The sequence below is a fragment of the Phalacrocorax carbo genome, chromosome 12 (genome assembly GCF_963921805.1).
Source record: "Phalacrocorax carbo chromosome 12, bPhaCar2.1, whole genome shotgun sequence".
Classification (NCBI taxonomy): Eukaryota; Metazoa; Chordata; class Aves; order Suliformes; family Phalacrocoracidae; genus Phalacrocorax; species Phalacrocorax carbo.
Genome location: NC_087524.1, coordinates 14,195,929 through 14,223,670, shown reverse-complemented (window position 1 = coordinate 14,223,670; position 27,742 = coordinate 14,195,929). Strand labels below are relative to the sequence as shown.

Below are 27,742 nucleotides of genomic sequence, written 5' to 3'. Positions count from 1 at the left end.
TAGAGCATAGTTTATTGCTTGGAATATTTGTTATCCTCTGTTCTTGATGCAGTTACTCCCCTAATCATGTATTAGGCTTTTTTATTATTAGTCTTGTATTTACTCTATATAATGCAGAATGATAGCATTTTTAAACAAGGCATTTATAAAGGAGGGTAATATAGGTTTATTAACTTTATAAAAGAAGGATTTTATGAAGTGATGGGGCTTCTTCCCCTAGGTATTCACTGAGGAAGGGGAGGAAACTGGTGCAGTAAATACAAGCAAGGTATCTACTATGTTGCTGCATAAGCAGTAACCTGAAAAAAGGCATAATCCTGGCTGGTGAGATGCCAGGAATTGATCAGAAGAGGGGAAAAGAGCTCCAGAAAACACAGAGATAAAATAATGAAGATGATTCCCAGTGACAGTGATGCAGGTGTATCAGCACTCAGTCCTTTGCAGGCCACGAAAAGCAAGACAGGAATGGTGGGAAGATGGAGGCATGGGTAGAGAGGTATGTATTCTCAGAAATGTTCTGATGAACATCACTAGTTTGAGAACAATATTACAAGGAGAACAACTTTCTACTGCTAGTAGTAGTACTTGCTCTAGTTTACACCTGTCTGTTTCTACTGAGGCCCCAAGCTGCCACAAGACACATCTGAAGAGAAAGTTAAACATTTTTTTTCATTGAAGCCAAATGTGGAGCAATAAGACTTTTATTATGACAATAAAATACACAGTAAAGCTGGCACAAACCTTTCATGTTACTATCCAAGCTCTGCTCAGGGCTGTGGGTTAGCTGATCAATTACCAGTACCTGGAATTTTGTCTCCCTGACTATACTGCAGATGATATCGTCATTTCTGTCTACTCATAATATCTCTAATTTGCATGCAAAGAGTAATTTCTGCTAGAATTAATGGGAGTAGAAACAAGTAACATTGGCCTCTTTTCTCTTCAAATGTGCTTTCCCCATGTTAGGTATGTGCTCTAGCAAAATGGAGATGTTTAGTTTATATTTAACATAGTCATTTGCATGCAAAGTCAGGCTATGTGGTTCATCTGGTTTCTCAAAACAGGATTTGGAATTGCTTTCCTTTGATTCTTGTTGCTTGGATTATATTCGTTTTTGGATTAAAATAGCCCAGTTCTTGATGCCTTGTGTGCTCGTTGAACGGTTTACACAGATTTATGTTCTTGGAAAGAAAAGCTTAGGCAGTCTGAAACACTTTGTGGCACTGAAACTGTGGAGGGAATTTTTTCTTGTCTTTCCATTGCAGCCTCAGTGGAAAGAGGTAGTAGTTGATGTGAATGGCTTAAACTACTGGTTTATGAAAAGTCTATATTTTAAAAATGTAGTGGTGACTTTTTAGATGAGTATAAAATGTGAACAGATGAATTTGTATCATGATTAGAAGTGTCTGAAAACAAAGATTTGTGTAGAGGAGAAAATGTTCTTTTTGTCTGGGTTTAAGTCATATTTTTTTGCTTTACAGTGGCCCATCCTCAGGAGCCTCACCACCCCTCTGAAAAGCCAGTCATCCACTGCCATAAATGTGGGGAGCCATGTAAAGGTGAAGTACTCCGTGTTCAGGCCAGGCACTTTCACATCAAATGCTTCACCTGCAAAGGTAAGACCTTGATATTCATCTGTTAGAAATTAGTTGATTTGTGCAAGTGTACCTGGAACCAGTGATGAAAGGTCACGCTTCCTGCAATCGACCAGTTACAGGGTATTCGTGTTGCTCAGGATCTGAAGGATTTGCGTGTGGGGAGGGTAAAGAATGGGGGGTGAAATGGTTGGATTGCACATGTACAAGCAGCAAGGTGATTGGCACCACGCAGAACAAATTCAATATGCAAACATCTACAGTTTAATTGAAAAGAAAGATTATATGAGGTGTTTGATTTTACTGGGGGGGAGGGGGGGTGCAAATAAATTTGCCACCACTAGAAGATTCAGAATAGCACATTCTGCTCTGAATACTTACATGCTCATTCTTTTTCTTTTCTACTGTTCACTGGATGCAGGCTACACAATAGATTCAAGAGATGGAAAAAAATAGCTTAGCTCTCTTTAATATTATTTTCAATTTTGTTTGCTTTGTACAGTTCTGTGTAGAGAGTCAGTTTCACGTATTTCCTGAATAGTGAATTAGGCCATAATTAGACTCTGTCTGCTCTGGTGAATTTCTTTTCTGTTTATTTGGGAAACAATGGAACAACGCTAAACATCCAAGATGAAGTGCTTTATGGAGAGTCACCAAACATAGGGAGAGAAAGTATAGCCCTAGCGGCCACTCAGTAATATGGTGTAAATAGTTGAGTTGGTTTCAGATGTTGTGTTGTATGTATTTCCTGTTATTTCCACATATGGCACAAGCATATGTTTAGATTGTATAGTGTGATGTGGTGGAAATAAATGTGGTATGAGAATACTTAAGAAAATTCTGTCTTTTTGTAGTTTTTGCTCTAGGTGCTTTTTCAAGGATTTGGATAAATCTGTGGTCTTTTTAAACTGTTGATAGCAACCACTGCCTTTCACTAGAGATAGTTATGAAAATTAAGCTCCTTTTAAGTGAACTGATTGCTGAAAGCAAGTACCTGCATTCCAAAAATCCCACCAAAAAAACACTCCTATGGATACTGATACCAGAGTGATGAAAAAGAAACATGCAGGGTGGTCACTGAGGGGTAAGTACTGCGACAAGGGAGAGCTTTAATCATGCATTTTAGGAGCGAGCAGTGCAGAGGATTGTTACAACAGGAAAAGGAGCAGGAGACAAGGGATATCTCTAGCAGCCATGCTGACATCGTGACCCTTGGAAAAAGCTGAGCTGGAGCTTTTAGGATGAGCGGCCAAAAAAATTTTCTTTGCTGGTTTTTCTTGTGGTTGAATTTTGCCTAAGTTCAAGAAATAGCAGTATGCACACCTGCACAGACACCATATATGTGTGCATATCTGTACATACTTGTGTGTATAATAAGTACAGACATATATATGTACGCACACTTGCTGGGGGCCTCCCTTTTGCTGGGCATTCAGCCTATGGGGCCGGGCCTCCTCTCTCTCTGTATGGGCCTCTACCTCTCACCTGGTCTCCACTCGCTGGGTCTCCTCTCCCCTGGGCTGGGATTCCCTTGGCATCATGCTTTTCTGGGCCTGCCCAACTCTCCTTTGGGTCTCCCACACCCCCAGGTCTCCACCTCCATGGGACCTTGACCCCTAAGCCTCCTGCTGCTTCAGGCCTCCCTCTGTGAGCCTCCCTTCCTGTTCGGCTGCCCCTCACTTGTTCTCCCTTGCTTTTGGGGCTCCCTGACGCTCTGTGCCCCCCCTTCCATGGGCTGGGACTTCCTGGGAATCCCACCTTTCATGGAGGCCTCCTCTTTTTTGGAGCCTCATTCGCGTGGGGGCTGCACTTCACAAGTGGAACTCACAGCCTCCCACTCGCTCTGGGCTTCATTGACTCTCTTGTTCTCAGCCTCTGAGGGCTTTGAGGCTCTGAGCCTCCCAATTTTCGGGGGGGGGCCTTAAACAGTTTTGGGTCACCCCAACTCTCTGCAAGCCTCTGCTCTATGAACTTCCGACCTTTTTATTGGCTTCCCACACTTTTTGTGCTCTGCTTTCCCCCTCTCCCCTCCTCAGTGGGCCTGCCCCACACGCACTCATCGGCCTGCCACTGTCTCTCATGGCCTCCCCCTCTGCGGGCCGCCATTCCCTGTGCCTCTCCCTTCCTTTTGGCCTGGGCCTCTCCTCTGGCAGCCTCTGCTGTGCTCTGGGCTGCCCCTCACTGGGCCTCTGCTCTGAGCCTCGCCCTCAGCTGTCAGTAACTTTGTATTTCTATATTTGTGTTTATATTTGCCTAAAAGCTGTACCGAAGCGGTGTGGCAGGCAGCTGGGTTAGAGCAGAGCTTTGTCTCCCACCAGAGGGGGCCTCCTGCCAGCCCCAGCTCTGCAGAGGGGTGCGAAGGCTTTGGGTTGTGGAGCTGCCTTGGGAATGGGGTGGTGAGGACCTGAGGGGCTCTCAGCAGCTCCTGCTCATGCCACTCAGACCTCTGTGACCGCAGCAAGGACTCAGTGTGGATTTTTTACAAAAAAGAGGTTTAATGGAGCATTAAATAATTGTAAAACTATTCTTTGTGAAATCATCACCTTTGAAGATGGCTGTTCTGAAGCAGGAGCCAGTCCTGACTCCTTCATACGGTTTCTGTTTAATGGCCAACAATACAGAGTTGGCTGAATTAAGTAACTCTCTCACCGCAGTACATAGAATGAAAGGTGAGAATACAGAGAAATATATAGGCTCATGTGAAACAGGGAAGGTTTGCTCCTATACAGCCAGCGTCTGCCACATTCAGTCCTAGCACAGCATAGGACAAATACAATGAAAGGGCATCAGGCTTGAGGTGAACGTGGCGGGGCTGGTGGCAAATATGGAGAAAGTTGCTGGAGTAAATCCGAGTAACTGGGTCACTAAAACAGAGTAGCGGAATCTATACTACGGAGTTTTTTGTTTCCTTTAAACCTAAGTTATCTTTTCTGAAAGTCCATATCTAGCACATGTACTGCAGATCCAGACTTTGCTAAGTGCCTCAAGCCCAGTCCCTGAGTTTCAGTTGTATTTTTCATGTTTCGGATGTGGGTGGAATAGTATAGTAGTGTGATTGCTGTAACTCTGTCCTGCTTCCTAAATAGATGGGATATAGCAGAAATTAGAAGTATTTGTTTTCCTATGTTACTTAAAGTTTTTTTTAAAAAAAGTCACTTGAGTTATTTGTGTGCTGGAAAATGAATGGCTAGAATCCAAGAAATTCTGTTTGTGTTACCTGTGGTTTTTAGTTAAATGCAGCTAGATAGCTCAAAAAATACTTAACTTTCTCCTGGATATTGATGTCTTTCATCTGTGTCAAACTGGAATGGTGTTGTGGAAGGCAGAGAGGAGCACTATCTGCACTGTTCCTGAAATGCTTGGGGCAATGCATATGTCTTTCTGTATTACAGTTGCTGTATTTCAAGCAGTACTTGGTGCTATATAATCCCTAAGCAGTTCAAAAACAGCAATTAGTTGTTTCCTTTATTGTTTCTGCTCGTAGTAAGTAGTGGTCTCAGTTTACAGAAGACATTGGATTAGGGTATTTCCAGCAGCAGGCCGGCTGAGACCCTCTGAGTTGTGAAGGAGGATGGAAATGGATGGTAAACAGTGTGCCTGGGACTGCCTGATAAAGCAAGGGGGCAGATGGGACAGAGCTCTGGGATTGTTCGCCTCCTGAATGCACCAGATTAATCTTGCTATTTTTGGGAGGTCTAATTTCTTCTCTCACTCATTTTTTGGCTAGTAACTCATATACTGACTTTGTTTTCACTCTTCTGTTGTGAGGCTGGGTTTAGTAGGATACATTTGGCGGGTTGTGGGGTGTTTTTTTCTTTGTTTTTGTTTTTTTTTCTTTTTTCTTTCTTCCCTTGGGCAGTATCTAAACTCATTGTGGCTTCTGTTTGTGGAGATATTTCCAAGCTGGTGACAGTTTAATATTCTGTAATATTATTGATCTCGTGACTGCTTGTATGAAGATCACCAGAGAAGGAAGAGCTACAGAAATGTCTCTCTCTGATGGAAATGAAACTATATTTTTTATCATTAGCTTGTTAAGGAAACCTTGAGCTTGTGGAAGGTGACTGGTTGCATGTGTTCACTTACTGGTTAGGAGAAGGGAGTGACAGTGTAGCTTCTGCCTGTTTGTGGTGTCTGCACATCCCAGTTTGAACTGGGAGAGCCAGTGCTGAATCTTAGGGACTTTTCTCTTGCTGCTCATTCACTCTGTGCCTTATTAGTGGGGTTTGCCAGCAAGTAAGTATGATATTTTTTGTGTTTGTTTGTCTTTGACTGACAGAAAGCAGAGTTGCTCCAAGTCCTGTTTTGAATCTTATACCTGAGCTGTACTTCTTGTTTATTGTTGGTCTCTCATATTTAAGCAAATGCACTTTTTCTTTAAACATATAGTTATTTACTTTTGTTGCATGTTGTCTGACCATACGGTTCACACAGGCAGGACACAGCTGTTCAAGTAAGTGGTTTTTTCCTCTTAGTCTAATGGGCTTTTAATTTGACATGGCTGTGCCTCTGCAGGAGGTGGAGTTAGACCCCCTCAGCATATACAGTATGTTGTTAGCTAGAGGAAACAACTCCTGATACTGGGACTAGAATATATCAGACAACCAAGCCACCTGTAGATGCAGCTTTCTCCTTTCTGTATACGGAAGTTTTCTCTTGAGTATTCAACTCGTATATCTACAGTGCGAAAGACTTGAACAAGCGTGTACTTGCCTAACTGCTGGCATACCTGGTGAAAATGTATAAATTTTTACCCATAGCCTTAGTCTGGTAATCTAGTAAAGGTGTGGAAAAATTCTGTTTCTTCATAAAGCTGTCGCACTGGTTGTATAGTAGCAGGGTTTCAGTATGAACCTGTTGGGTGGTTTTTTTTTTTTGTTGCCATCCATGATCTCCAGTTTCTGTTTACATACTGTTAAGTGTATTTGATATGATTGTAATCCTATAATAACTAATAACCTATAATCCTAATAACCCTAGGTTATGTCAGAGACGCATAGGCACTCCGTGATTGCTTGGCATGCATGTGAGTGTGGTTGCTACACTGCAGGAACAGGGTGACTTAAGCCTCCATGCTACATCAGCCAGCTCGGGACATACTCATATGTCATGTTACGTGATCGGACAATTGTCTTCCCCTGTAGTTCGGAGCTCCATCCATCTCTGGAACCTTTCTCAGACCAGAGTAACTGCTTCCTGACAAAGATGACAAGTAAAACCTCCACCGATTGACGTGTTCCCACGATAAGGTACAGCTAGCTGTTACTCCCTGCCTGTTGCGAACCAAGTGTAAACAGCTGGCAAGGCTGGCTAGCTCTATTTGTGGCTCCAGATAAGAGCTGATAAAAAAACCAAAGAGCTGAAAATGGTGCAGCCTGTCCCCCAGAAGGTGAGCTCTGCCAGCCTCCCGATAGGCAAAGCATCTCAGGCAGTCAGCAGCTGACTTGGAGCTGGAGTTAACAGGGGAATGATGGACAGGAGAGGTGTGAGAGATGTTTAGGAGTGCAACTCCAGGAGCACTGCTCTGAATACAGAGCAGTTGTCTTTGGCTATTTTATAACAAAGTGACTTACCTTGCTAAGGAATTACTGTTTTGTGTTACAAATGCAAGTTTAATTGGATTCTGCATTATCTCCAGTTGTAATAAGTTTTATTTTCTGTTTTATCAGGAGGACAGTCTTCCTACCATACCAAATAGTTAATGGTTACCAGGCAATGAAGCTGCAGGCTGAGAGGAGGGAGGATTAGAGGAGGAGGCTGGAGGGAGAACTACTTCTTGTCTTTAATAAGCATTAACGTTAACAAGAAAGAATTAATAGCTTATAAAGAAATAAAAAGTTTTATTGTAAAGCATGTACTTTAATAACTTCTCTGGAAAAACTAGGACTCTTCACAGCAATGTCTATTACATATATAAATGTGTGTGGGATCAGGCCCTAAATTACGATGTGCATGAGCAGAGACTTTAATATCTCAGATTAAATTGTGATCTGACACAAATGATAATTTTCTATCATTGTCAGTTGATTATAGTTCATTTTACCCTATTGCATGTACTGGGAGAAGAAACTTTGAGGCTAGCAAAATTGCTATAATAAGACTTTTATTATTAAGTCTGTGATTCATCTCTGGGTTAGAGGGAAATGCTGGTTTCAATACACTGTATTGCTTAACAGAAGAGCTTTAAGCTTTCATAGTAACAATGTAAAAGTTTATATAGCTGGATTTTGGTACAGGTAGAGATAGCTTGCGTGATCTTAACAAGGTAATGTAGTATTTATGGTAGTATTTAAAATAGTAGACAGTGTCCCTGTTCTTGATGTCAAATATAAATTAATAAACATGGTTAGCTTCCATACAGTAGCCTAACCTAAAAAAAAAAACACCAAACCTCTCATAAATAATCAATCCTGCCAGGAGAATATGGATGATGTCCTAAAGTTTTCAAGTCCTCACTGTGTGGCATAAATGTCTGTAATTTGATTAGGCTGTGCCAGGTGGAAGTGCTTCACTGTGTATGGATGTTTTACATGCTATAGCAATATTAAATATCAAAAGGCAATTACCAGCTAATATTCTTGCTAATTATAAGGCAAAGGCAAGTCTTGGCATACAGGAAACACTCCACAAACCCAGAGCATCCCACGGAGAAGAAACTTTTAGCTTCTATTAGAACATTGTTATAAATCAGCATAAAGCAGTTTCTTAATCATGGAACAAATGTGCTAATTTTCCTCTTTTGAGTTAGATGTCTTTCAAGCTTGTTTAGGGAAACCCATGTCAATATGTACTTCCAGAATCCTTTGTGGTATGTTTAGGTTCCAGGCATGGGTCTGTTTCTTTTATGTGATGACTGCTGCAATGCTACATCATCTGTACAGCTTGGTGGGGAAGGGGGAGGATTCCTGAGTTCAGATTTTGGGATGCTGTGTAATCTTTGACTTTGAACTGGATCTTCCTCCCTTGAAGGACTGGGAAGAAGTTAGGGTCGTGTAAGCAGACACAGTATCAGCAGGCTGGAATGTGTTTTAAATCATCAGTGCTTTGACCTTTGATCTGTCATCACATTCCTTCAGTGGCAGCAGGAGGAGGCTGCAGGCTGGCTGCTGGGTAGTTAGTGCTATTAATAGTTCGGTGTCAGTGGATGGAAAGTTTAAATACGAGGACATTCTTTTAGTAGATATCCAGTGCAGTATCTGAAACAATCTCTGCATTTCCGTAAATACTTCTGAAATAGAGAACTGATCTGTGGACGTGGTAACATAACTGGTGGATAGAATGTGCTCCTTCCTAAGCATAGGGAAATTATATGAGGTCCCTTGAAGCTCTGAATCACTGAACCAAAGAGCCTTCTTTATATAATAGCTCTCCAGGCTTGTAATTCTCTTTCAGTGCACCATGGTTCTGCTTGCCAGCTTGTGAAACTCCCCTTTTCAACTTGGTTATTGAAACAGCCTTTAACATTATTAAGTCTTTTGATTTTTCTCAAGAGTGGTTATATTTTCATCTTTTTTTCTAAACCTGAGTGTCATGGCTTTCATTTAAAGAGGAGGGCATTTCTAGTCATTGAAATATAAAACGCTGGAAAATATGAACCTAAAATGCTGTAATGACAGAATATAATTAAAAAGGACATAAATGTTACAATATCCTGTTTGAATGGTCAGGACTTTGGGGATCTGACTCAAGATCTTGAAGGATTACAACTCTGCATCCTTTATCTGTGGTAGAAAGTCCCATGGAAGGGAATGAGGAAGAGTAAGTTGAGATTTTAAGGGTGAAAATGAAAGAGAAGCACTTGCTGCTGAAGAGATTAGTACACTAATCAAGTGAAAAAGCAAAAAGGGGGGCACGCTGTATCTGCATGCAGAGGGAGACCTAATGACGGACAGCGAGAACATGCTTAAGGGCAGTTAATCAGGTTTGAACGGTTTAGAAGATCCAGGGAGTGATGGGGTTCTGCTGTTCTTGGAGAGCTAACAGAGGTTAAAATTTCTCCCATGACAGGAAATGGGATTCAGGTGTGAATTCATGCATTCAGGTAGCTTGATATGAAAGCAAGCCTCAATTGCAGCTGAGAGAATAACTGCCATTTCTATATTTGTGTATCTTGGCTGCTGTGTCTTGAGGCCTGTTCTTTGTCTTGCAGTGATTCCCATTGGTATTTCACTCCAGGTTCAGGTAAGGGCTTGGGAAGTTTGCTGTAACACAGGCTGGTTTCCTGCCAAATGACCCTAACCCTCCCATAATCCATAAGCAGCAGGGAGAGCTCTGTCGCATTAGTGGCCGTAGCCTTTGGGATGACAATGGGCTGATTCAGGGATGCAACAGATTTTAAACTATATCCAACCCCTTGGTAGTTAAAGCCACCAGTCATCCTCAACACTTGTGGACAACAGTCTCCATAGGAATTCCTGAGGTTCCCTTGCTCCCTGCTGAAGAGGCACGGTGGATGAGGTGATTGTGGGCTTTGACAGTAGGGCTCAAATTATACCCATAGTTCTACCTCACACTATTCTCCCATCCTCTGACCCCTTTCTGCCCTTCTACATGTTTTCAATAGCAATGTCCTGTTTCGTTTGGGTCTCTTTATTTTTCATATAAAACACTGAATTGTTAATTTTTGCTTTAGATATTGACAGGAAAAAATCCCAAGCAGTTTCGTTTCATTCTGAAGTGATCCTTATTTTGCTCTTGGGGATTTAATGCTGTACAAGGCAATTGGTTGACACTGATCTTAGTTTAGTTGGGGCTGAGGTCTCTTTCAGTGACCAAACATTTGACAGGAAGCAAAATTAATTGCATTGCTTGGCTGATGTTGATGAATGCTGACAGATGCCATGTCAGATTTTAACAAGCTGCTGGATCCCTTTGAAAGCAGAGGGCCAGCAGGATGCTTTACAGGTGCTTGGTGAGCGGGGCAGAGCATCCTTATAAGAACAGAAAAAGATGCTTGGGTTTGTTGTCAATGTATCCTTTATTTGCCTGGTTTGCTTCATAAGTCTGTGGATGAGGTAGATTTGGTTTTGTGCTATTCTTACATCCTTGGCTTGCGTATTTATAAACTTTTTAAAGAGATCTCTGATCTAGATAGTTGTAGCCAAGATATCCCGGGCTAAACCTTTACATTTTTCCACTGATTGCATTTCTTCAAGGTTCATTTCCTACAGACCCATAAATTACTTTGATCTCCACCTAGTGCTTAGTTTAATGTGAAAGGTGTTTTAAATGGTTGAATGATTCTTGCCATTGTTTCCATCCTGGTGCACAAAACTGATATTTCGGTTGGGAAGCTGTCACATTGCAACATTATATTTGGCTGTTGTTTGCTTGCTGTTGAGCTCAGGTACACGCTATTGTCTGTTAGACTGTTAGGAAGACTGAAACATATGCATGTCAGGCGCAGACAGGAAAGTTTCCCCTGTGGAGTATTTATATTTCCAGTGTTAAGGAGAAAACCAAGGAAAGCAGACCTCGTAGGACCAAAGGCAGCATCATGTTCTTGACTGGGAAGTTGATGAAGTTAAAACTCTGAGGTCATCTGAAACTCAGTCATCACTAGTGGTTTCAGTTGAACAAATGTTTGCATTAAATGCTTAGGGGTTTCACTCAAGTACCGCACAGAGAATTACTTGTGTTATGACAGTGCCACTCAGTAGTCATGCAGCAGGGTGTTTGAAATGGAGGGTCAGGGGAAGAGGAGAAAGGCCTGGCTGGGGGTTAGAGGATGCTTCTCATGGGAATCCCAGACCAACTTAGGGGAAGAGGGGAGAAATACAGTCTCATCTTTTGCTCAGGAGGTATTTTAACTGCAAAACCTTCTTTCCAGCTGGTGACTAGGTAAAGAAGCAGATCTTAACATCACCTGTAATTGTTCCATATAGATAAAGCTCTTTTGACTTCCCAGGGTTGTTTCTAAAGTCATTCTGTTGAAATGAGAATTGCTTCCAGAACCACTGGGAATGCTGGACACAGCTCCAAATAGCTTGGATCAAAATACATCTCTCCTCAGTGTATGGCAAAATATCTCCGGTGACAGGAGTGTGACAAACAGTTACCAGGATCTCTTGCAGCTTTTGCAAAAAGCTGTATGCAATTTCTTAATGGTGCCTTGTAATCTTTCTGCAACAGTAGTGCTGCAGCATGACTTCTGCAATTTACCGTTCTCATGTGGTCTTCTGATGATACTTTGATGTACATTCATTCTTTAAATGACTTAAGGAACTGGAGGTTATGCCATCCAGAAAATTGTTGATAAGAGGAATAAAACAAAGGCAGAGAAAGACTTAGTTCACTTGAAGTGTGGAAACTTTAAACTTTAATAAGAGCATGAACCTTGCTTTCATCAACACAGGATTTATTAAGTTGTCTCTTAGGCAAAAAAATAAAACCCACCCAGATTTTTCCTGTGTATTTGTTTAGATGTAGATGATAAACTGAAACATTGCCAAATTCCTTTCTACCTTCAAACAAGAAATCCATTATGTCCTAAGAAATAAATGTTGTATGAATATTTCCCTGCTTGAGAACAGCACGATTATTCTATGAACCTTGGAAACACAAGAAAGAAATAAAACTCCAACAGGAAATTGAATTTGCACCTTATTTAATGCATGGTGACAAAGCAGATTGTTAGACTTCTCTTAATGAATACCATTCACTTCTGCAAACTGAGAGCCCATGCTCATAGACTCTGCTTGTGTGGTTTTGTTTCCTCAGTGCTGAAACCATTTTTACTTAGTAAAATAACTCTGTGTTGATGTTAAGGGCCCAGTTTTTCAACTCGCACTGACAATAACCCTATAGAAATCCTACATAATGCTTAGTGGGATCAAATCCTACTTCCAAGCACTTTGGAAAAATCTGATCTCTTAATTTTCGTCATCTCTGTTAAAGCTCAGAAGTGACTCAGCTTAAGAATGATCTGAGTCCCTTGGAGATCACAGGCAGTTGGATTGCTCTTGAGCAGCTACCTTTTGTCGTAACAGCCCAGGCTTGCATACACAGACCCTGTAGCTTTGAGAGCTGAGAGCAGCACTGGTGGGCTTGCCAATCTTTTTGTGCTCCAGGGATACAAAATAGTAGCTCCAGAAAGTAGTTCAAGAGAGAAAAAGCTTGTGTTTTCTGGGTAGTATGAGGTAGGACTGTATTCTAGCTTATTGCATTCACTAGAGAGGCAGGATGGTCTGTTTGGAGTATGAAATCCTTTGATATACAGACTCTGAGAAAAAGGCTGAGTTCCTCCAGGAGCTGTTGAAGATAATGGTTTGGTATTTTTTTTAATAAAGAAAAATGTTGATTTTGTGGTTTTTCTTCTCTCTGTGCTTGTGGTACCTCTGGGAATAGAAATGTTCCCCAGTGTCTCCTGTTTCAGAAGCGGGGTTCTGGTCATGTAAAACTGAATTTCTTCCACTGTACTGAGCAGGAAGGGTTCTTGGGGAAATGTTATTCTCCTGTAGAACTATTTCTGTGTGATGGATGTTTACAGAACAGCTCTCGCTTTCTGCCTTCTTAGGCATGATTTGTGCACCTCTGTTGTCTCCACTAATTAATTCTTTCAAAGTTGTTTTTCCCATCAGCATAGGAAAACCCAAAAGAACATAATCTGATGTTTCCTATTAACTGCCATCACTTTGGTATTCATTTTTCTTTGATGATGTGATGTTCAGAGAGGTGGTGGAGTCACAGTCCCTGGAGGTGTTCAAAAAAGCTTGTAGACGTGGCACTTCAGGGCATGGTTTAGGAAGCATGGCAGTGTGGGGTTGACGGTTGGACTTGATGATCCCAAAGGTCTTTTCTAACCTTAATGATTCTGTGATTCTATGATTTGTATCACAGCAATTGCCTAGGTCACACTATTGGGATTTATTGTACGTATGTAGTGATCACAGCTGGTTTCTCTTCATTGCCCCTGCTGTTTGTTGCATGAACGATTCTGGGCAGATGGTCTGTAATAAAAGCAATAACAACTGGTCCATCTTTTCTGTAGTATTTCTACAGTGGTCATAAATGTGTGCTAAGGCAATACATTTAAGCCTGAGGGGACTTGTCAGAACCATGACTTCTGCACAGTTGCAAAAAGGAAAAGGGGAAAAAAACCCCCACCAGTTTAAATCCTTTCCTTTTTTGTGTACCACATTGTACACCAAGTGGGGATACAGCCATGTTCATCTTTTCTGATTTGATCTCTGACTCGCAGTGAAAGCAGCCTGCTGGAACAGCATTTTTCCAGCCATGGATGTTAATAGACTGGGTGACCCTTGTTTTGCCCATGTAGCTTAAAGCTGTGATTAGTGATAGGAACACATGCGCTAAATTGTCTGCAAAAATCTGTTGTAATGTGGGGTTGCCAGGATTTGTCTTTAATTCTTGCAGATTGGTGTGTGCTTCCAGCTGTGAGTGCACTGAAGATGATGAATCTGCGGGTAGTTCACATCGTAAGCAGTTCTGCTTGTACCTGAATTCATGACTTGCCAGAACGAGAGAATTTAACTCATTCTGAGTTACTGACAAGAAGAATAAGAGATTGGGTAGAATGGAGACTTCATAAAGAAAAGGGCAATAGAGGGAGCTTCCTTTTAATAATAGCAATTACTGTCTTTAAAAGACTTGCCAAATAATTTTATGCCCCATTTTGATCCCTAGGCTTGAATCCCTGCGGCCACGCAAAAGGGATAGAGCTTAATAATTGTGAATGCATGAACCTTTTCATTCAAAGTGTGTAGTGTTTTTTTGCAAGCAATGATCTGCCACAGACCTCTGCATGATACGTTGAAGCTGGATTTTCAGAAGCTGGAACAGAGGTAGCATTGAAAGTTGCTTTTGATCATCCTAGCTTATTAGACCCATTGCCTAGGCAGGTAAACAGGGCCATAATGACTAAACGAGTATTTCAAAAGATGACTCGTTGGTAGAGCTGGGGACCGTAGTAAAGAGCCAGAGAGTTCATATATGCAGCTTCTGAGGTAGATCCAGCGGCATGCTGAGTGCCTTCAGCTTGAGGCTGAAATATATATATGACTTGGACGTTAGAGCTACAGGCTAAGTTACAAACTAAAGGAGGTTAGGAGGAAAATAGATGCGTAAGTACTCTATAGCTCTTCATGAAATTTAGTGGCTTCTGAAGCACCTAGTAGTGACCACTCCATGACAATACTCCAGTTCACACAGGGCAGCCACAGGATCTAAAAGTCCGAATACTGAAGTCCTAACAGCTGTTACATATTGAAGTGGAATTCTCAGTTACTCCATAATCTAATTGTAAGGATCTACCAAAGGTAACTTAGAGAAGCAAACCTGTTGTAAGCAGGCGTAGGTTTCACCTTGGGACGTCCAGTGGAAAATGCCTAGATGGTCCCTAACTCAGGAGGAGTCTAAGGTGATGTGGTGTAGAGGTTACAGTAATTTCTGCCTAATTGTTATATGATGTTGTACCATTAGTTTTAAAGTAATATTTTGAACAAAATGGAGATCAGCAGAAAGAAATGGAAGAATGAAAGAGGATTCTTTTCTGGAGGTGTACCTGAAAATAGCTTAGAGCATTTTGCAGCATTCTATTAGAGCCTTGCCAATAATTCTGTAATTCTCCGAAGTCACTGATAATTGAGTTTTGGCTGCCTGTGGGTTTAGTGCCACCATGAAATGTCATTTGTTTGCACATGAAATACTAACACTGTTCTATGCAGAAATGTGAAACCAGAAGAATGCTAGCACTGATGCTGCTTCAATTCTAAGTGGCATTTTAGTGCATTCTGTTTATTGTTATTCTATTAATTACTGTTACAGTAGCAGTCATTAGACCTCTGAGGCTTGGCAACAGGCCAACACAGAGAATTTGCAGTCCCTTCCCCGAACACCTTGCGATTTTATTTTTTAAGGCAGGTAGCTAGTAGGACATTAGCCCATTATAATGTGGGAGAGAACAAATGTTGTGCATGACATTGTGCTTGGAATTTGTGGGGGAGAGGTGAATTGAAAGCATTTCACCTGATAATCTTTCTGTATTTTGTATTTTAATTTTTCAAGGACTCTGCAACCACAGGGACTTAGAAGGCTGCTTATGTATTTTCCCTTAATAATCAGAATTTCTGATATTTGATCTGAATGTACTTGAATGTTATGAAGAGGGATGAGACAGAATTGTTAGCAGAATAAGAGTTAAGCTGGCATCCTCGACCGATGTGAAGAGTAGCTTCTCTTCCTGAATTACACAGATACAGCAATATAGAGAGGAGCAGTAGGAGTGACTGTTATCAAAATACCTGGGAGGTGCCATATATATATATGTCTGTGTTTAAGAATTGATCTAGCAGGTCCTATTTATGCTTTCTCACTGAGGTGAATAAAGAGGACTTTTAAAAGCTCACATGAAGCAAGTAGTATTTTTGGTGCTGCTGCTGTGGGACATTAAATAGGTAGGTTCAAGTCCTTTGTTCAGCCCAAGCTGAAGGAAGTGTGAAATTCAGTCTCCCATCTCCCATGGCACTTAATCGTCATAGGAGTTGGCTGTTTTGGGATGGGTTGCTTTCTGTCTCCTGTGTTGACCAGAAATGCCTATGTAGCACTATGAATATTTTCTTAAAGCAAAACAGGCACCTGGTTGTGATGTGTTTTGGTTTGGGTGAATAAGAATTTAAAAGTGAAAAGCTGCCAAGTCGCAGAAATCCTTGACTGGTCCTTCACCCTTTTACAGTTTACAATTGTTTTTCCCAATAAAGTTGTCCATGGCCACAAGTCTATATCCAAATATTAGAGTTGTTTGTCTAACCCATGAAGCACAGGGAGAGGGAATATAATATGTGAAAGACTAACAGAGGACCCTAGTGCAGATTAGGCACTCAAAAGTAATAGTTATTGGGACATTAATTTGTTCAAAATACAGGTGTGGGGTACTTCTTATTCCGTATCCAATATACTGTTGTGTAGTTTGGCTGCATATAGCATGAAGTGTATATAGTAGAGATGTGGTTAGATTTTTTAATGCTTGGTTGTCTCATTACGGCAGCTTTCTCCCAGTATTTGTGTCTAAATTAATATGTAAAATTAACCTGAACATTTCAAAGATGATACTTTGTAAAGCAAAACAAAAGGTATTGATGCAGCAATGGTGGAGCAGCTCAGTGTTATCTGGGGAGTGGAGGAGTTAATCTGAACTATACAACATTCTAAAATATTAATTGTTTCAAAAAGGCACAGCATCTTGAAAGCTTCTTAAAATAAAGTGTATGCTTGCAGGAAAACCACATGCTAATGTATAAAATACTAAAATCTGTCTTATTTATTGAATCATATCTTCTGCTCACCTCTGGTCCCAGAAGTGAAAGTAAGATTGCCTTGGTACAAATAACTCTGATAGCATGATTAACTGGATGATTGGAGGCAACTGAGGTTTTGGCAAGGACCAAGTACACAAAAGTTACGATTACGTAGACTCCTCCAAGGAAAGTCTTTATTACAAGCTCTCCTGTAGCCAGAGAATACCAACCATCGCCTGGGATGTCAAGACATGTAGTGACAGGAAGAGAAAGCAATAATCTAATAGAAGGCAGCAAGACCACCAGGGTCATCCCATTTGTTAGCAGCATAGACTGTTGCTGACATCCTTAGCAGGTATATTTTTCCAATCCATCTGTGTGTTTTTTATCTTCCAGTGTGTGGCTGTGACCTGGCACAAGGAGGCTTTTTCATTAAGAATGGAGAATATCTTTGCACCTTGGATTACCAGCGCATGTATGGTACCCGTTGCAATGGTTGTGGGGAGTTCGTGGAAGGAGAAGTTGTGACAGCTCTGGGAAAGACTTACCATCCAAGCTGCTTTGCCTGTACTGTTTGCAAGTAAGTCATCCCTTTCAACTACCATGGCATGAACCCAGTACAAGGAAAGCAGGGACAAGGGTATCACCATGACGCACAAATCTTAAGACATGTTTCTGTTTGGGAAGTGTTTGTTTGGAAAAGATCTGCTGCAAGTCTGACTTTGAGGGTTTTCAAAATACTACTCATTGATTTGGGGGACACGGGTTCTCTGTTACATATAACTCCCTGTTCTCAGAAAGTTACTCTCTCATATGAAAGAATCAAATATCAGGCTTACATGTTGAGATAATGGATATGGGTTGAGTTGCGTTCAGGTGATCAGTCCAGATTGATGGAAGAAATTATGTAAAGCAAAATTCTGTATACTACAGTAGAGAAGTCACTTAGGCTATAAGAACACTTAAACAATTGAAAACATACTGGAGACTCATTGTCACATCATATAAGAACGCACAGCTTTGAGACAACTGCGATCCCTGCCTTCTTCCCAAGTAGTATTTCTTGTCCCCAGTAAGGGAACCACTCTTCAGTTCTACAGGGAATGAAAAGAAGTTAGCTAAGGCTGTGTGGATGGGACAAAAAGTGGCATTTTTAACTTGTATTTTTGTTTAAACACTCAGATATTAATTCAGAATTCAGGAGGCTGCTAGGCAGATCTTCTACGTGATCTCATAGCAGTTCTATACTTGAAAATCTCAGCTGAGCTTTAAAGCCTAAACTCAACCCAAAGTCCCTATGCATAGTATTCTCTATTAGCTGGCTCTAGGCACTGAGACTATGCTAGAATTTAGTCTGTCTTAGTATATAGCTTATTGCTATGGTGATCGCTATAATATTTTGGATATACTTTTTAAATAAAGTTTTTGTAGGTTTTTAGAGAAGTGGCACATTTTTATATTTTAAATATGTTTTACTGTAATATAAATATATAAAAGTAAATATATTAATAAGTTTATTATTTTTAGTAAAAATAATCTTCTAGATATAAAATGAAACTAAAGAGATATGGTGCCATCATTCTACAGAAAGCCAACTGTGTCATGTGTATACTTACTATTTACTAGGCTGGCATTAAGATGGCCATCAGGCTGTTCATTTCTGCAGTTCCGAGCCCCGCAAGTAAAATGGAACTTTCCTTAAGTAAGTTTCAGTGTAACGCCTGAGGGAAACATAAGAAGCATCAGGGAGAGATGTAGGTAGATTTCATAGAGAGGGAGGACCCAAAAGGCAAGGCCTGTTCTCCTGTAGTCTTGCAGGGAAACAGGGCAGTGGAGTTCTCCAGAAGCTGGAATCTGAAAGCAGTCAAATTGTCTGACATTTAATGCAGGAGGATGACAGGAACACGAAAGGCAAGAATCTACATTCAGAGATTCATTGGAGATCCCATCATATGATGCGTCTAGGTGTTAGTGTGGCAGACTTGCTAGGTGCTACCCTAATCTTTCATGGCTATCTCTGAGGAGTAGTTTAAGTACTTTGTCCTATAACCTGGTACATTTTTCAAGACCCTTTCTGTTGAAAGTATTTTGATAATTTTTCAATTTGGTTTTAATTAGCATGTTAATTTACTGCATGTAGGTAATCATATGATGTGTATGTTTCAGATTTATTTCCCAATGACAGTGTGAAAGTAGGTGATACAGTATGAAACATGACATCAGTTTTCTGTACATTGACTTGGATCAAACTTTTTATGTTGAGTGAACAAAAGATGAGTCATTGGAATAGATTCATGAAATGCTGTATTGCTGCTGATTTATTTATGGCCCACTTAGGAATGGCAGTGGAATGAAAATAGAACAGTGCCTTAAACGTTTTGTGGCAACAAGCAGATGTTTGTTAAGCACAGTTTTGGAATGAGGTGTGGTGTAGGGGGGTCTGTACGCAGCAGCTAAAGCCACTTACTAAGGATGTGGAGTTACTGAACCTTCTCAGTCTAGTGAAATGCTCATACAAAATGTTGTTCATCCTTTGTTTTATACACCAAATAAAAGTTAAAAGCAATGTCAACTTCTGCCTAACATATTCTTAACATTTTGTTGTGTTCAGCAAATAATCTGAAAATTCCATAGTGCATTCAGCCTTTGCCTTTCTCCTAACACTATCTGCACAGGTAGCAATTACAGTGGTGGCCCTGTAATGTAGATACCTATATTAAATGTCTGGGAGAATGAATCTGGATAACATTTAATTATTTTTTTTTGCAAACTGCTATATCCATTGCAATATAATCATATATTTGATTGCTAAATACAGATTAATTTAGCGTTTATGAGTGACTAGCTTCACATTCCTTCACTCGCCTTGACCAGTTCCAGTTCTTCCTTTGAGTTCTTTTCTGTACCACTTGCTATCCACGACATCACGCTGAGACCATCATAAATGTAGCTGTTGTGTCTAAGTGGATTTCACTGTCGTCTACACTTTAGATAAAGTATGTTTGATAACTTTTTAAAACCTAAATACAAGCCAAAGCAAGTCTAACCTCTGCTCTGCTTGCATCCATGGATTGGATTTCTTCCAGTGCCTGGATTTGCCAAGGCCACATTGCAGAACTATTTGGCCTGAGTTTCTGTAGAATATTGACTGCACTGGGGGAAGGCAGTAAACTCAAGTCATAGAGAAGAGAGGAAAATTTCTGGCATAACCTTTGCTAAAATACATTTTTCTTTTTAACTCTCCAGGCGCCCATTTCCACCAGGTGATCGAGTCACCTTTAATGGAAGGGACTGTCTCTGTCAGTTGTGTGCTCAGCCAATGTCCTCCAGTCCAAAAGAACTGTCTGCCTCAAGCAGTAAGTATGCCAACTTCTTTCTGAAGCCTCTCGCTTTCCCAGGCTCATCAACAGTTGGTTGAAACTAACTTAATGCAATCTTTTGGGGTTTTGTTTATTTTTCTTCACCTTTAGAAATGCAAACACCTTTTTTCTTTTTTTTTTTTTTTCCCCTTCATTAAAAGTTTCTGGTACTACAGGTGGGAAGAGATATATACATATTTCAATATGAACATATGACTTTTCCCCAATGACTGGGTTTTTAAAAGGGCTGAGGTTTTTTTTTTTTATAGGCACTGAAGAAGTATCTCATGATGAAATCTGAGGTTTCAGAGTTGATAGATTCCATTTTTCCATGTGTAATTGCACAGGTTTAAGTATTCAAAAGAGGAAAAAGTCAGAGGAAATTAATTTTACTCTAACATTTAACACTTTAATTAAGTTGTCCTTTAAAATTCAAGGAGTGTTGTCAGGATTATGTTTCCAGTAGACTGATACCACAATGATACTGTGATCATAACTTCAGAAGACCATTATAAAAAAGAGAGAAAACAAGTTAAGGGGAAAGAGAGAGAATGAAGAAAGTTGTGGAGGGAAATTACCTTTCTTTGCTGTTGGGTTTTAGTGCTTTTAAAAGATAATTTGTAAATTACTGATATTAATCTCTGCCTTTGATAGTTAATTTTTTAAATCTTCAGGGACTTCTGATTCTTTCTCTGCTGCTGGATTGTACTCAGCACTCTAATCTGTAATGATTTACCCAGCATAGTTTTATTATTCAAAATGGCTACAGATTTCCTTGTGACATTAAGTAGTTTTCCACTGATGCTGGTTTCCTTCAGGGAGACATTGTGTATTGGTACTTGCCTTTATGATCCTAGGGTTATGAAGTGCATTATAAAGGCAAAGTTGGATAATGTTTGTGCTCAGTGGATGAGGCAAGTGAATCTCAGGTTATCCTATTTCCCTGAGAACACGTAATCAGACACTTAGCAAAATGGAAAATGAGAGGCTTTTTTTGTTATCATGCTTTTCTGTCTTTTAAATAGTATTTCCCACTATAACTGTAGATTTTGAGCTGAAAATGCACAGGCCTAATGAGTTAAGGAAGAATTTAGGAACCTGAAAAAATGCTTACAAGACTTACAAACCAACACAGAAATGTATGAGGTATTTCAGGCACCCAGGCAATACTTTTGAGACAAAGGAATCATGTGGAAATTGTATTTGAATTACTGATATTTCAGAGGCATAATTGGCAAGGAACTGCAAAGCATAAGAATCTTGGAGAGCACTGACGTTCTTTTTCTAAGCGTGTCACAGCACTAGTTCCCAAACGACTGGTGTTCAGTGACAGAAGTATTTGGATCACACTACATCTAGCTCTCAAAAAGTGGTGCACTTGTCCAGCAGTGCGGCCGCTTCCTGGATACGTGACTCCAGGTGCCAAAACGCCCCCTGGCAAATGGTGGGCTGAAGTTGTCTGATAGTGAGCAAGCAAAAGAGCCGGAGAGTCACCTCCTGAGCGCCATAGTCTCCGATTGAATTGCTTCTGGGGTTCCACACTGAAGTCATAGGTAGCAAGGATTATAAAACAATCTCCCTTGTTACTTGTGATGAGGTTTACTGTTTTTTTTAATCAGAATTGGGTCCTGCTGGGCAAACTGCCTTACCAGTACACACAGCAAGAGAGCTCCTGCTCGTAACAGTTCAGAGTGTGCTACTTAAATCTGCAAGTACCTGCCACTGTACAACTTCTTCTTTTCTGGAGAAGGACTTGTAGGAAGATATATTATAGTGCTTCTGGTCATTTTAGAGCAAAACTTTCCAAAACAGACAAATAAAAGTGAGACCAGCATGTGTTTATAAGTTCAGAAAGACTCAATTAAAGGAATACTAATGAAGTGTCCTTTGTCTTCAAAGATATACCAGCTGCTGCTTTAGCTTTGTGCAAAAGTTGACTTAGCTACAGAGAATTCTTTCTTGCTGGCGCTGAAGAGTAAATTTTAATTAGCATAAGCTGTTCCAGATTGCTTCCATGTCTCTCCTGCTGGCTTAATCAGACACATCAATTTTTTCTAATGCTTTGCCCTTTTTTGAAGGGATGAGGTTTTTTTAATCCAGGTTCCTCTAGAAGAGAATCTCATTCATACTATGCATCTATTTTAGATCCTATATTGCTGTCAGCTTCCCCTGATTACTTCCAGGTAGGTTACTAGAGGAGGCTTTCCTTAAAACAAAGAAAGTTGGAAGTGAGGAAATTCAATAGACTGAAAGCATGTCAGGATTGATTGCTTCATGTAATGTAAAAGGAAGCCTTGTATTCACTAGAATGTCTGCATTAATGTTGATGTGCCGTTTTCTGATGTCTGTTACTTCACATAAATGAAAGGCTTATTGACAGCTTTTCCTGGATTTCAAGGGAAATCAAATGCCTCTAAGTACAGGGGTTAACATATTGAATACCATGAACCTGAATATTGTTATACTCTTTTATAGTGCACAGCAATGCAAATCAGAAGGAAAAATAGTGAATAATCAATTTTCCTTTTTTGTTTAATGTTAGTTGGGTCCATGGTAGTTATTTACCTTAATTATATCAATATATTTTCTTTCACATCACATAGATTACCCGGAACAATTATAGCTATTTTCTTGAAGAACCATTTCATAATTCCTTTTCTATTCTAATTCTATAAGACAATGTTTTTCAGTATACAGATATTATGGAGTAGTCATAATTCATAATTTAGTCGACTCTATTCCTTAGACACTGCTAGATGTACATAATACACTAGCTTTGGGATTTTCATTCACTCATTTAATTCAGCAGGTAATCTAATACCAAATACCTGTAAATAGCTTTGCAGACAAAAGAAATGGGTGATGTTCTTTTTTTGTTATTATTTTATTTCATATGACAGCTTGATAAATGAGACGTGATCTATAAAGCAAAGTGACTGGGACAGATGTAGAGCAGCACAGAATCAGGGGACAGCTAGATAACACTGACTAAAAGTGTGATGTTAATGGCTTGGATAGTTCAGGGTTTTCAAGATTCTGCCAAAGACAAGAAGTTATTATATGGGGTTTTTTCCTACTTTCATGCTGTCATTTAGAGCGTAAAAGATTTAAAGCTAAAGTAAAACAATTTGTTGTTGTTGCTATTATTTTATGTTGTTTGGCAACTCATGGTTTGTTGTTTCCATGTTGTCAGAGGAGTGATTGTCTAGTGGTTACTCCCCCTGGACCTGGGAATTCTGAGGGTAGCTTTCTGGTTTTTTCATACATGTTTTATGTATCAGGGTAGGTACTTAAATTTAAAGGGTTGGTTCTTTACCAGCAAAATGAAAAACTATTGCTGGCCTAGCTTACTAGTATGTTGTGGTTATAAGCAAATTGAATATAGTATGGTGCTTAGATGATGCAGTCCTCGATACTGTACTACTGCCTGAGTCTTACCTTTTGATGCTAAAATCATAAAATTTAGAATATTTGTGTGGTTTTAACTGGTGTAAGGAGAAATCCAAGAACTTAAAGTCTGCTTAAATCCTTGTTCTTCATCCATGTTAGGGTCAGGTACCTTCGAAAGAGTAGAATGAGCTTTATGATACGTCTTTCCAGCATCTCAAACTATTTTACTCCCCTAGTGGCCAAATGAGTAGTGACTGAGGGTACACACTCTGGATTTCTATTTGCATTAGCATGTGAAGCAGAGGCAAGTAGACTGGCAATGTTAACAGGCTTACCCTCTTTGGTACTTCTCCATTAGAGCATTTTATCAGTGAATTCTCACCAAGGCAGCTGGTAAGTGAACTGATCTGGACATTCGAACATGAAAATCCCTAGTTTAGTCAGACCTTAATTTTTGAAAAGAACCATGCTGGCTTGCATTTCTTCTTGAATGCACAAAAGGTATCATGGGAAGTACAGCCGAGAGCAGAGCAGCCGTAGAGGGATCCCACACACTTGGGGTAGGCACGTGAGGTGGTGCCAGCAGTCTGCGCTGGCAGAACTCGAACCAGCAGTCTTCTGGCTCAGGGATCATCTGAAATTCTGAAGAGACTATGTGTCTTTGAGCACCTTTCCCTCTTCATCAAACAGAATTTTCCCTTAGGCATTCCACCTCACTAGCTCCACGGTAAAGCACTTCAGTAATAAGAATGTTATGTTATTTCTTTACCTGAGATCGAGCCCGTTCTCTGTTGGTTCCTCGTCTGGGTGCTGGTAAGGAAGTTTTAGTTATTTCTGATTACATTTTTGCTGAAAGGTTGGATCGTTTTAGTGGTGTGCATGAAATAATTAAGAAATTGCATTTCAAATGAAAAGTGGGCTTTCTAGATGATTAGGAAAAAACTCCCTATCCAAAAGAAAGTGAAGCGTTACAATCACCTAGCAAGAGTTTTCATTTGAAAAATTCATCTTCTTCTAAAATGATGGTGGAGACTTTCACAGTTTCCTCTTCTTCAGTGAAATACATGCTTGCGTCCTATGTACACCGAGATATCCAGTGATGGTACTGTTTGGAAAGATGCACGGGGAAGATATGTTGAATCCCCTTTCTTTGTAACAGTCTCTCGTGAATTCGGAGCATTACCGTACAGCCAAGACATGGACCAGAGTTTTCAGAATGGCCAGTGCCATAAATAATCTTTGGTGCAGCTGTTCCCTGACCAGCCGGCCTCCATGTGGAGATTTCACAACACTGTTCTGCATGTTTGTCCTTGCCTGTTTTGCACATTATGTTCTGGTTCAAATAATTTAAGTTTTCTGGGACAAATGCTTTCATGCCTATCAGTACAGAGTCTAACAGAGTTGGATCCTGGCTCACAACTGGGGATCTTAGCTCTATTGTGATACAAATAATAAGCTTAATGCCTAATGAACTTGTGGGAGAATATCTTTGTTAATTATTCAATAGCCTTATCTCTTCAAATAAGATGCAGTAAAGCTCCCAGTAAATATCTGAAACTTCCAACAAGGTTTCTGATAATGCTGAAGTAGAGCAGGGCCAACATACCTTACCTATTGAAGAAAAAGGCAGGCAGGAAAAAATGGGAATCATCTTTTGCCTCACTGTCCTGAAAGTGGGGAGGGAAGTGGGTTGCTTTTGAAACAATGAAGCATCAGAATGGAGAAGGAGCAAATTTGCTTTGCAGTCCTCCTGTAAAGAGCCTCTAATTCTTAATGCAGTTTTATATTTGGGCCATAACTGTCCTTTCATTAGACAAAGATATAGGTGATTGTTCCCAGTATTCAGAAATAATGTCTGAGCTGATTTGTAGGCATCACAAACTTCTGCATTAGAAGTTAGCCGAGTGGATAAAATGGATGCAAAATTCCTTTTAATCTTAATTCTTGTGAAAAGTCTGCAGCTAGGATTTGTAACTGCTTAGCCACATTTGACTCAGTTTTCATTATTTTGTTTTTTATCCGTCTTTCCTGAGCTGTCTGAAAACTTCAAGTCCATAGGGAAGACTTAAAAAGTGAAGGGGAAGAGTTGGCTGGCTATTTGTAAGGAAGCCATCTTCAGTGCTTTTTGGCTTTAAAGGGTGTTAAGCAACATCCAACACATGATTTTGAGCTCATTCTTAGGAAATATCCTACAATTTCACACTGTGTGTCAAAGCTACATAGTGTATAATAGGTATTGTACAAATACTTGGCACAGATGTGGATAGGCCTTAGTGTAAGACACTGAGACCGGTTTTGCCTTGAGATACACACAATATCCATAAACTCCAGTAAATGCACTGGGGAACTTAGGCTCAACAATTTTGGTTTTGAACACACATTTTTTGAAATGTAAATTTAAAATCTTGTGAATAATTTTGAACCTTAAGGGTTTAATATTTTTGTGTGCTATAACACAAATATTTTCTCATTTTGTAATTCCTGGCTTACCTGCTAAAGATACAAAACCACTCCCATCTCTCTGTGGCATTCAAGCCTGCGTACCTATGTTTAGCTACTGGGGATTCAGGTGAGGATTTTAAGGACTTGACAGAAGGGGCTCATGTACCCCTATACTTTTTTTTTTAATTTACCATAGAATAAGGACATACCACAGATATCATTGTGGATTGATTTCAAACACTGTGATTTAAATCACTGATTTTAATCATGGTTTACCTAAGGATCCAGGAAAGCTTGATTAGTATAATTGATTGTAACCTTGTTTTACATTTTGGTTTTTAATTATAAAAGTAATTTATAAGCATGAGGATACTCCATTTCTGTACACATTTACTTAAACTAATATATCTCTGCATAAATTCAGCTTATTTTTTAACATCTGTATTTTTCCCTAATGACTGGTTTTGCTTGTGATATATGTCAAGCTCCATTTGAATTGAAATTGAAATGTAATTAGAATGCATAAAATAGCATTGTGGATTTTTTTTTAATTTCAGAAACTACCTGAAATCTAGACACATGAAGAAAGTAGATGCATTAAAACATATTTTAACTTTGGAACTACTGATTTGTCAAGGGTCTGTAGCTTACAAAACTATTTACTTTGGATCACCATGTCCTTAAAGTTTCTTAAAGTGGCAGATCTTACCATACCTGATTTTGTTTGTAGAAAGGAAAAAGAAAGCAAGTTTCTCCTCTGTGTTTTCACATCCCATTTGGATTTTTAACTCTGATTAAATCAAAATTTAAAATTCTGGTTTTAAATTAAATCCTTGAGGCTTAAGTATGAATATTTAATTTTCCTTACTTTAATCCAAATTTGATTGTAAGAACCTTGCACGGCAACTATATCTATGACCTAATATATTGAGCATACAGTGGATCTAAAATTTTACCCACTCCATCTCCCCCACCCGCCCCCCACCCCCCCAAAAATAAAATGAGCAAATCAACATGCATGAAATGATACAAAATTCAGGAATATTATGCAAACGCAAGCACAGTTCCTTGCTGGCAAAAGCCATTAGCTTACACCTAAGAATATGCAGCTCTTCCCTTGATAAATCCTTCCAATGACTCTGGCTCATTTTTATGATTACTCCAAGAAGACTTATTCTTTTGAAGAATGTTTGCAATTTTAGGGGCATTTTTATAATTTGAATTGCTTTCTTGGATTAATTTTAGTCCTTGTTTATGTTTCATAACAATGGCTAAATTACTTGAGTAGCCTCCATTTAGTCAGCTATTTGTTATTTTACAAGGGTGGGTATTTTCACTTCTGCTTTATAATAAATTGCCTTAGATCCTTCTCTGGAAAAAAAGCATTGTTACAGACTTAACTTTTGGGTAACAGAGAGCAGCAGCTGTATTGAGAATATAGAAATATAGAAAATTTCTGCTGCAGGGCAGGAATTTTCTGATATACAAGTTTTCTATCAGAAAATGTTCCTTCACAAAATTTACTGTTTTTCAGGAAAGTGTTTTCAGTCCAGTTTGCCCGTTTCTTTTGTATGCTTTTGTGTTACATGTAAATTGGGCAGAAACAGTTGTGAATAGACTATACGAATGTACTAAATAAATATCAGTTCTTATTTGTCTAAGCGTAACCCCGGCTGGAACTTGGAATCAAAACATGTCCAAG

General features: G+C 39.7%; 1 protein-coding gene across 5 annotated transcripts in view; it reads left to right on the top strand.

The window, feature by feature from the left end:
- Nucleotides 1-27,742, top strand: part of ABLIM1 (actin binding LIM protein 1) — a 225,415-nt gene that overhangs the window by 110,481 nt on the left and 87,192 nt on the right. For all 5 annotated transcript variants that reach the window (XM_064464224.1, XM_064464219.1, XM_064464222.1 and 2 more), the window contains 3 exons: nucleotides 1,482-1,616; nucleotides 17,246-17,429; nucleotides 20,096-20,205. In XM_064464224.1, the coding sequence (XP_064320294.1) occupies nucleotides 1,482-1,616; nucleotides 17,246-17,429; nucleotides 20,096-20,205 (429 nt within the window). The remainder of the gene's footprint in view (nucleotides 1-1,481; nucleotides 1,617-17,245; nucleotides 17,430-20,095; nucleotides 20,206-27,742) is intronic.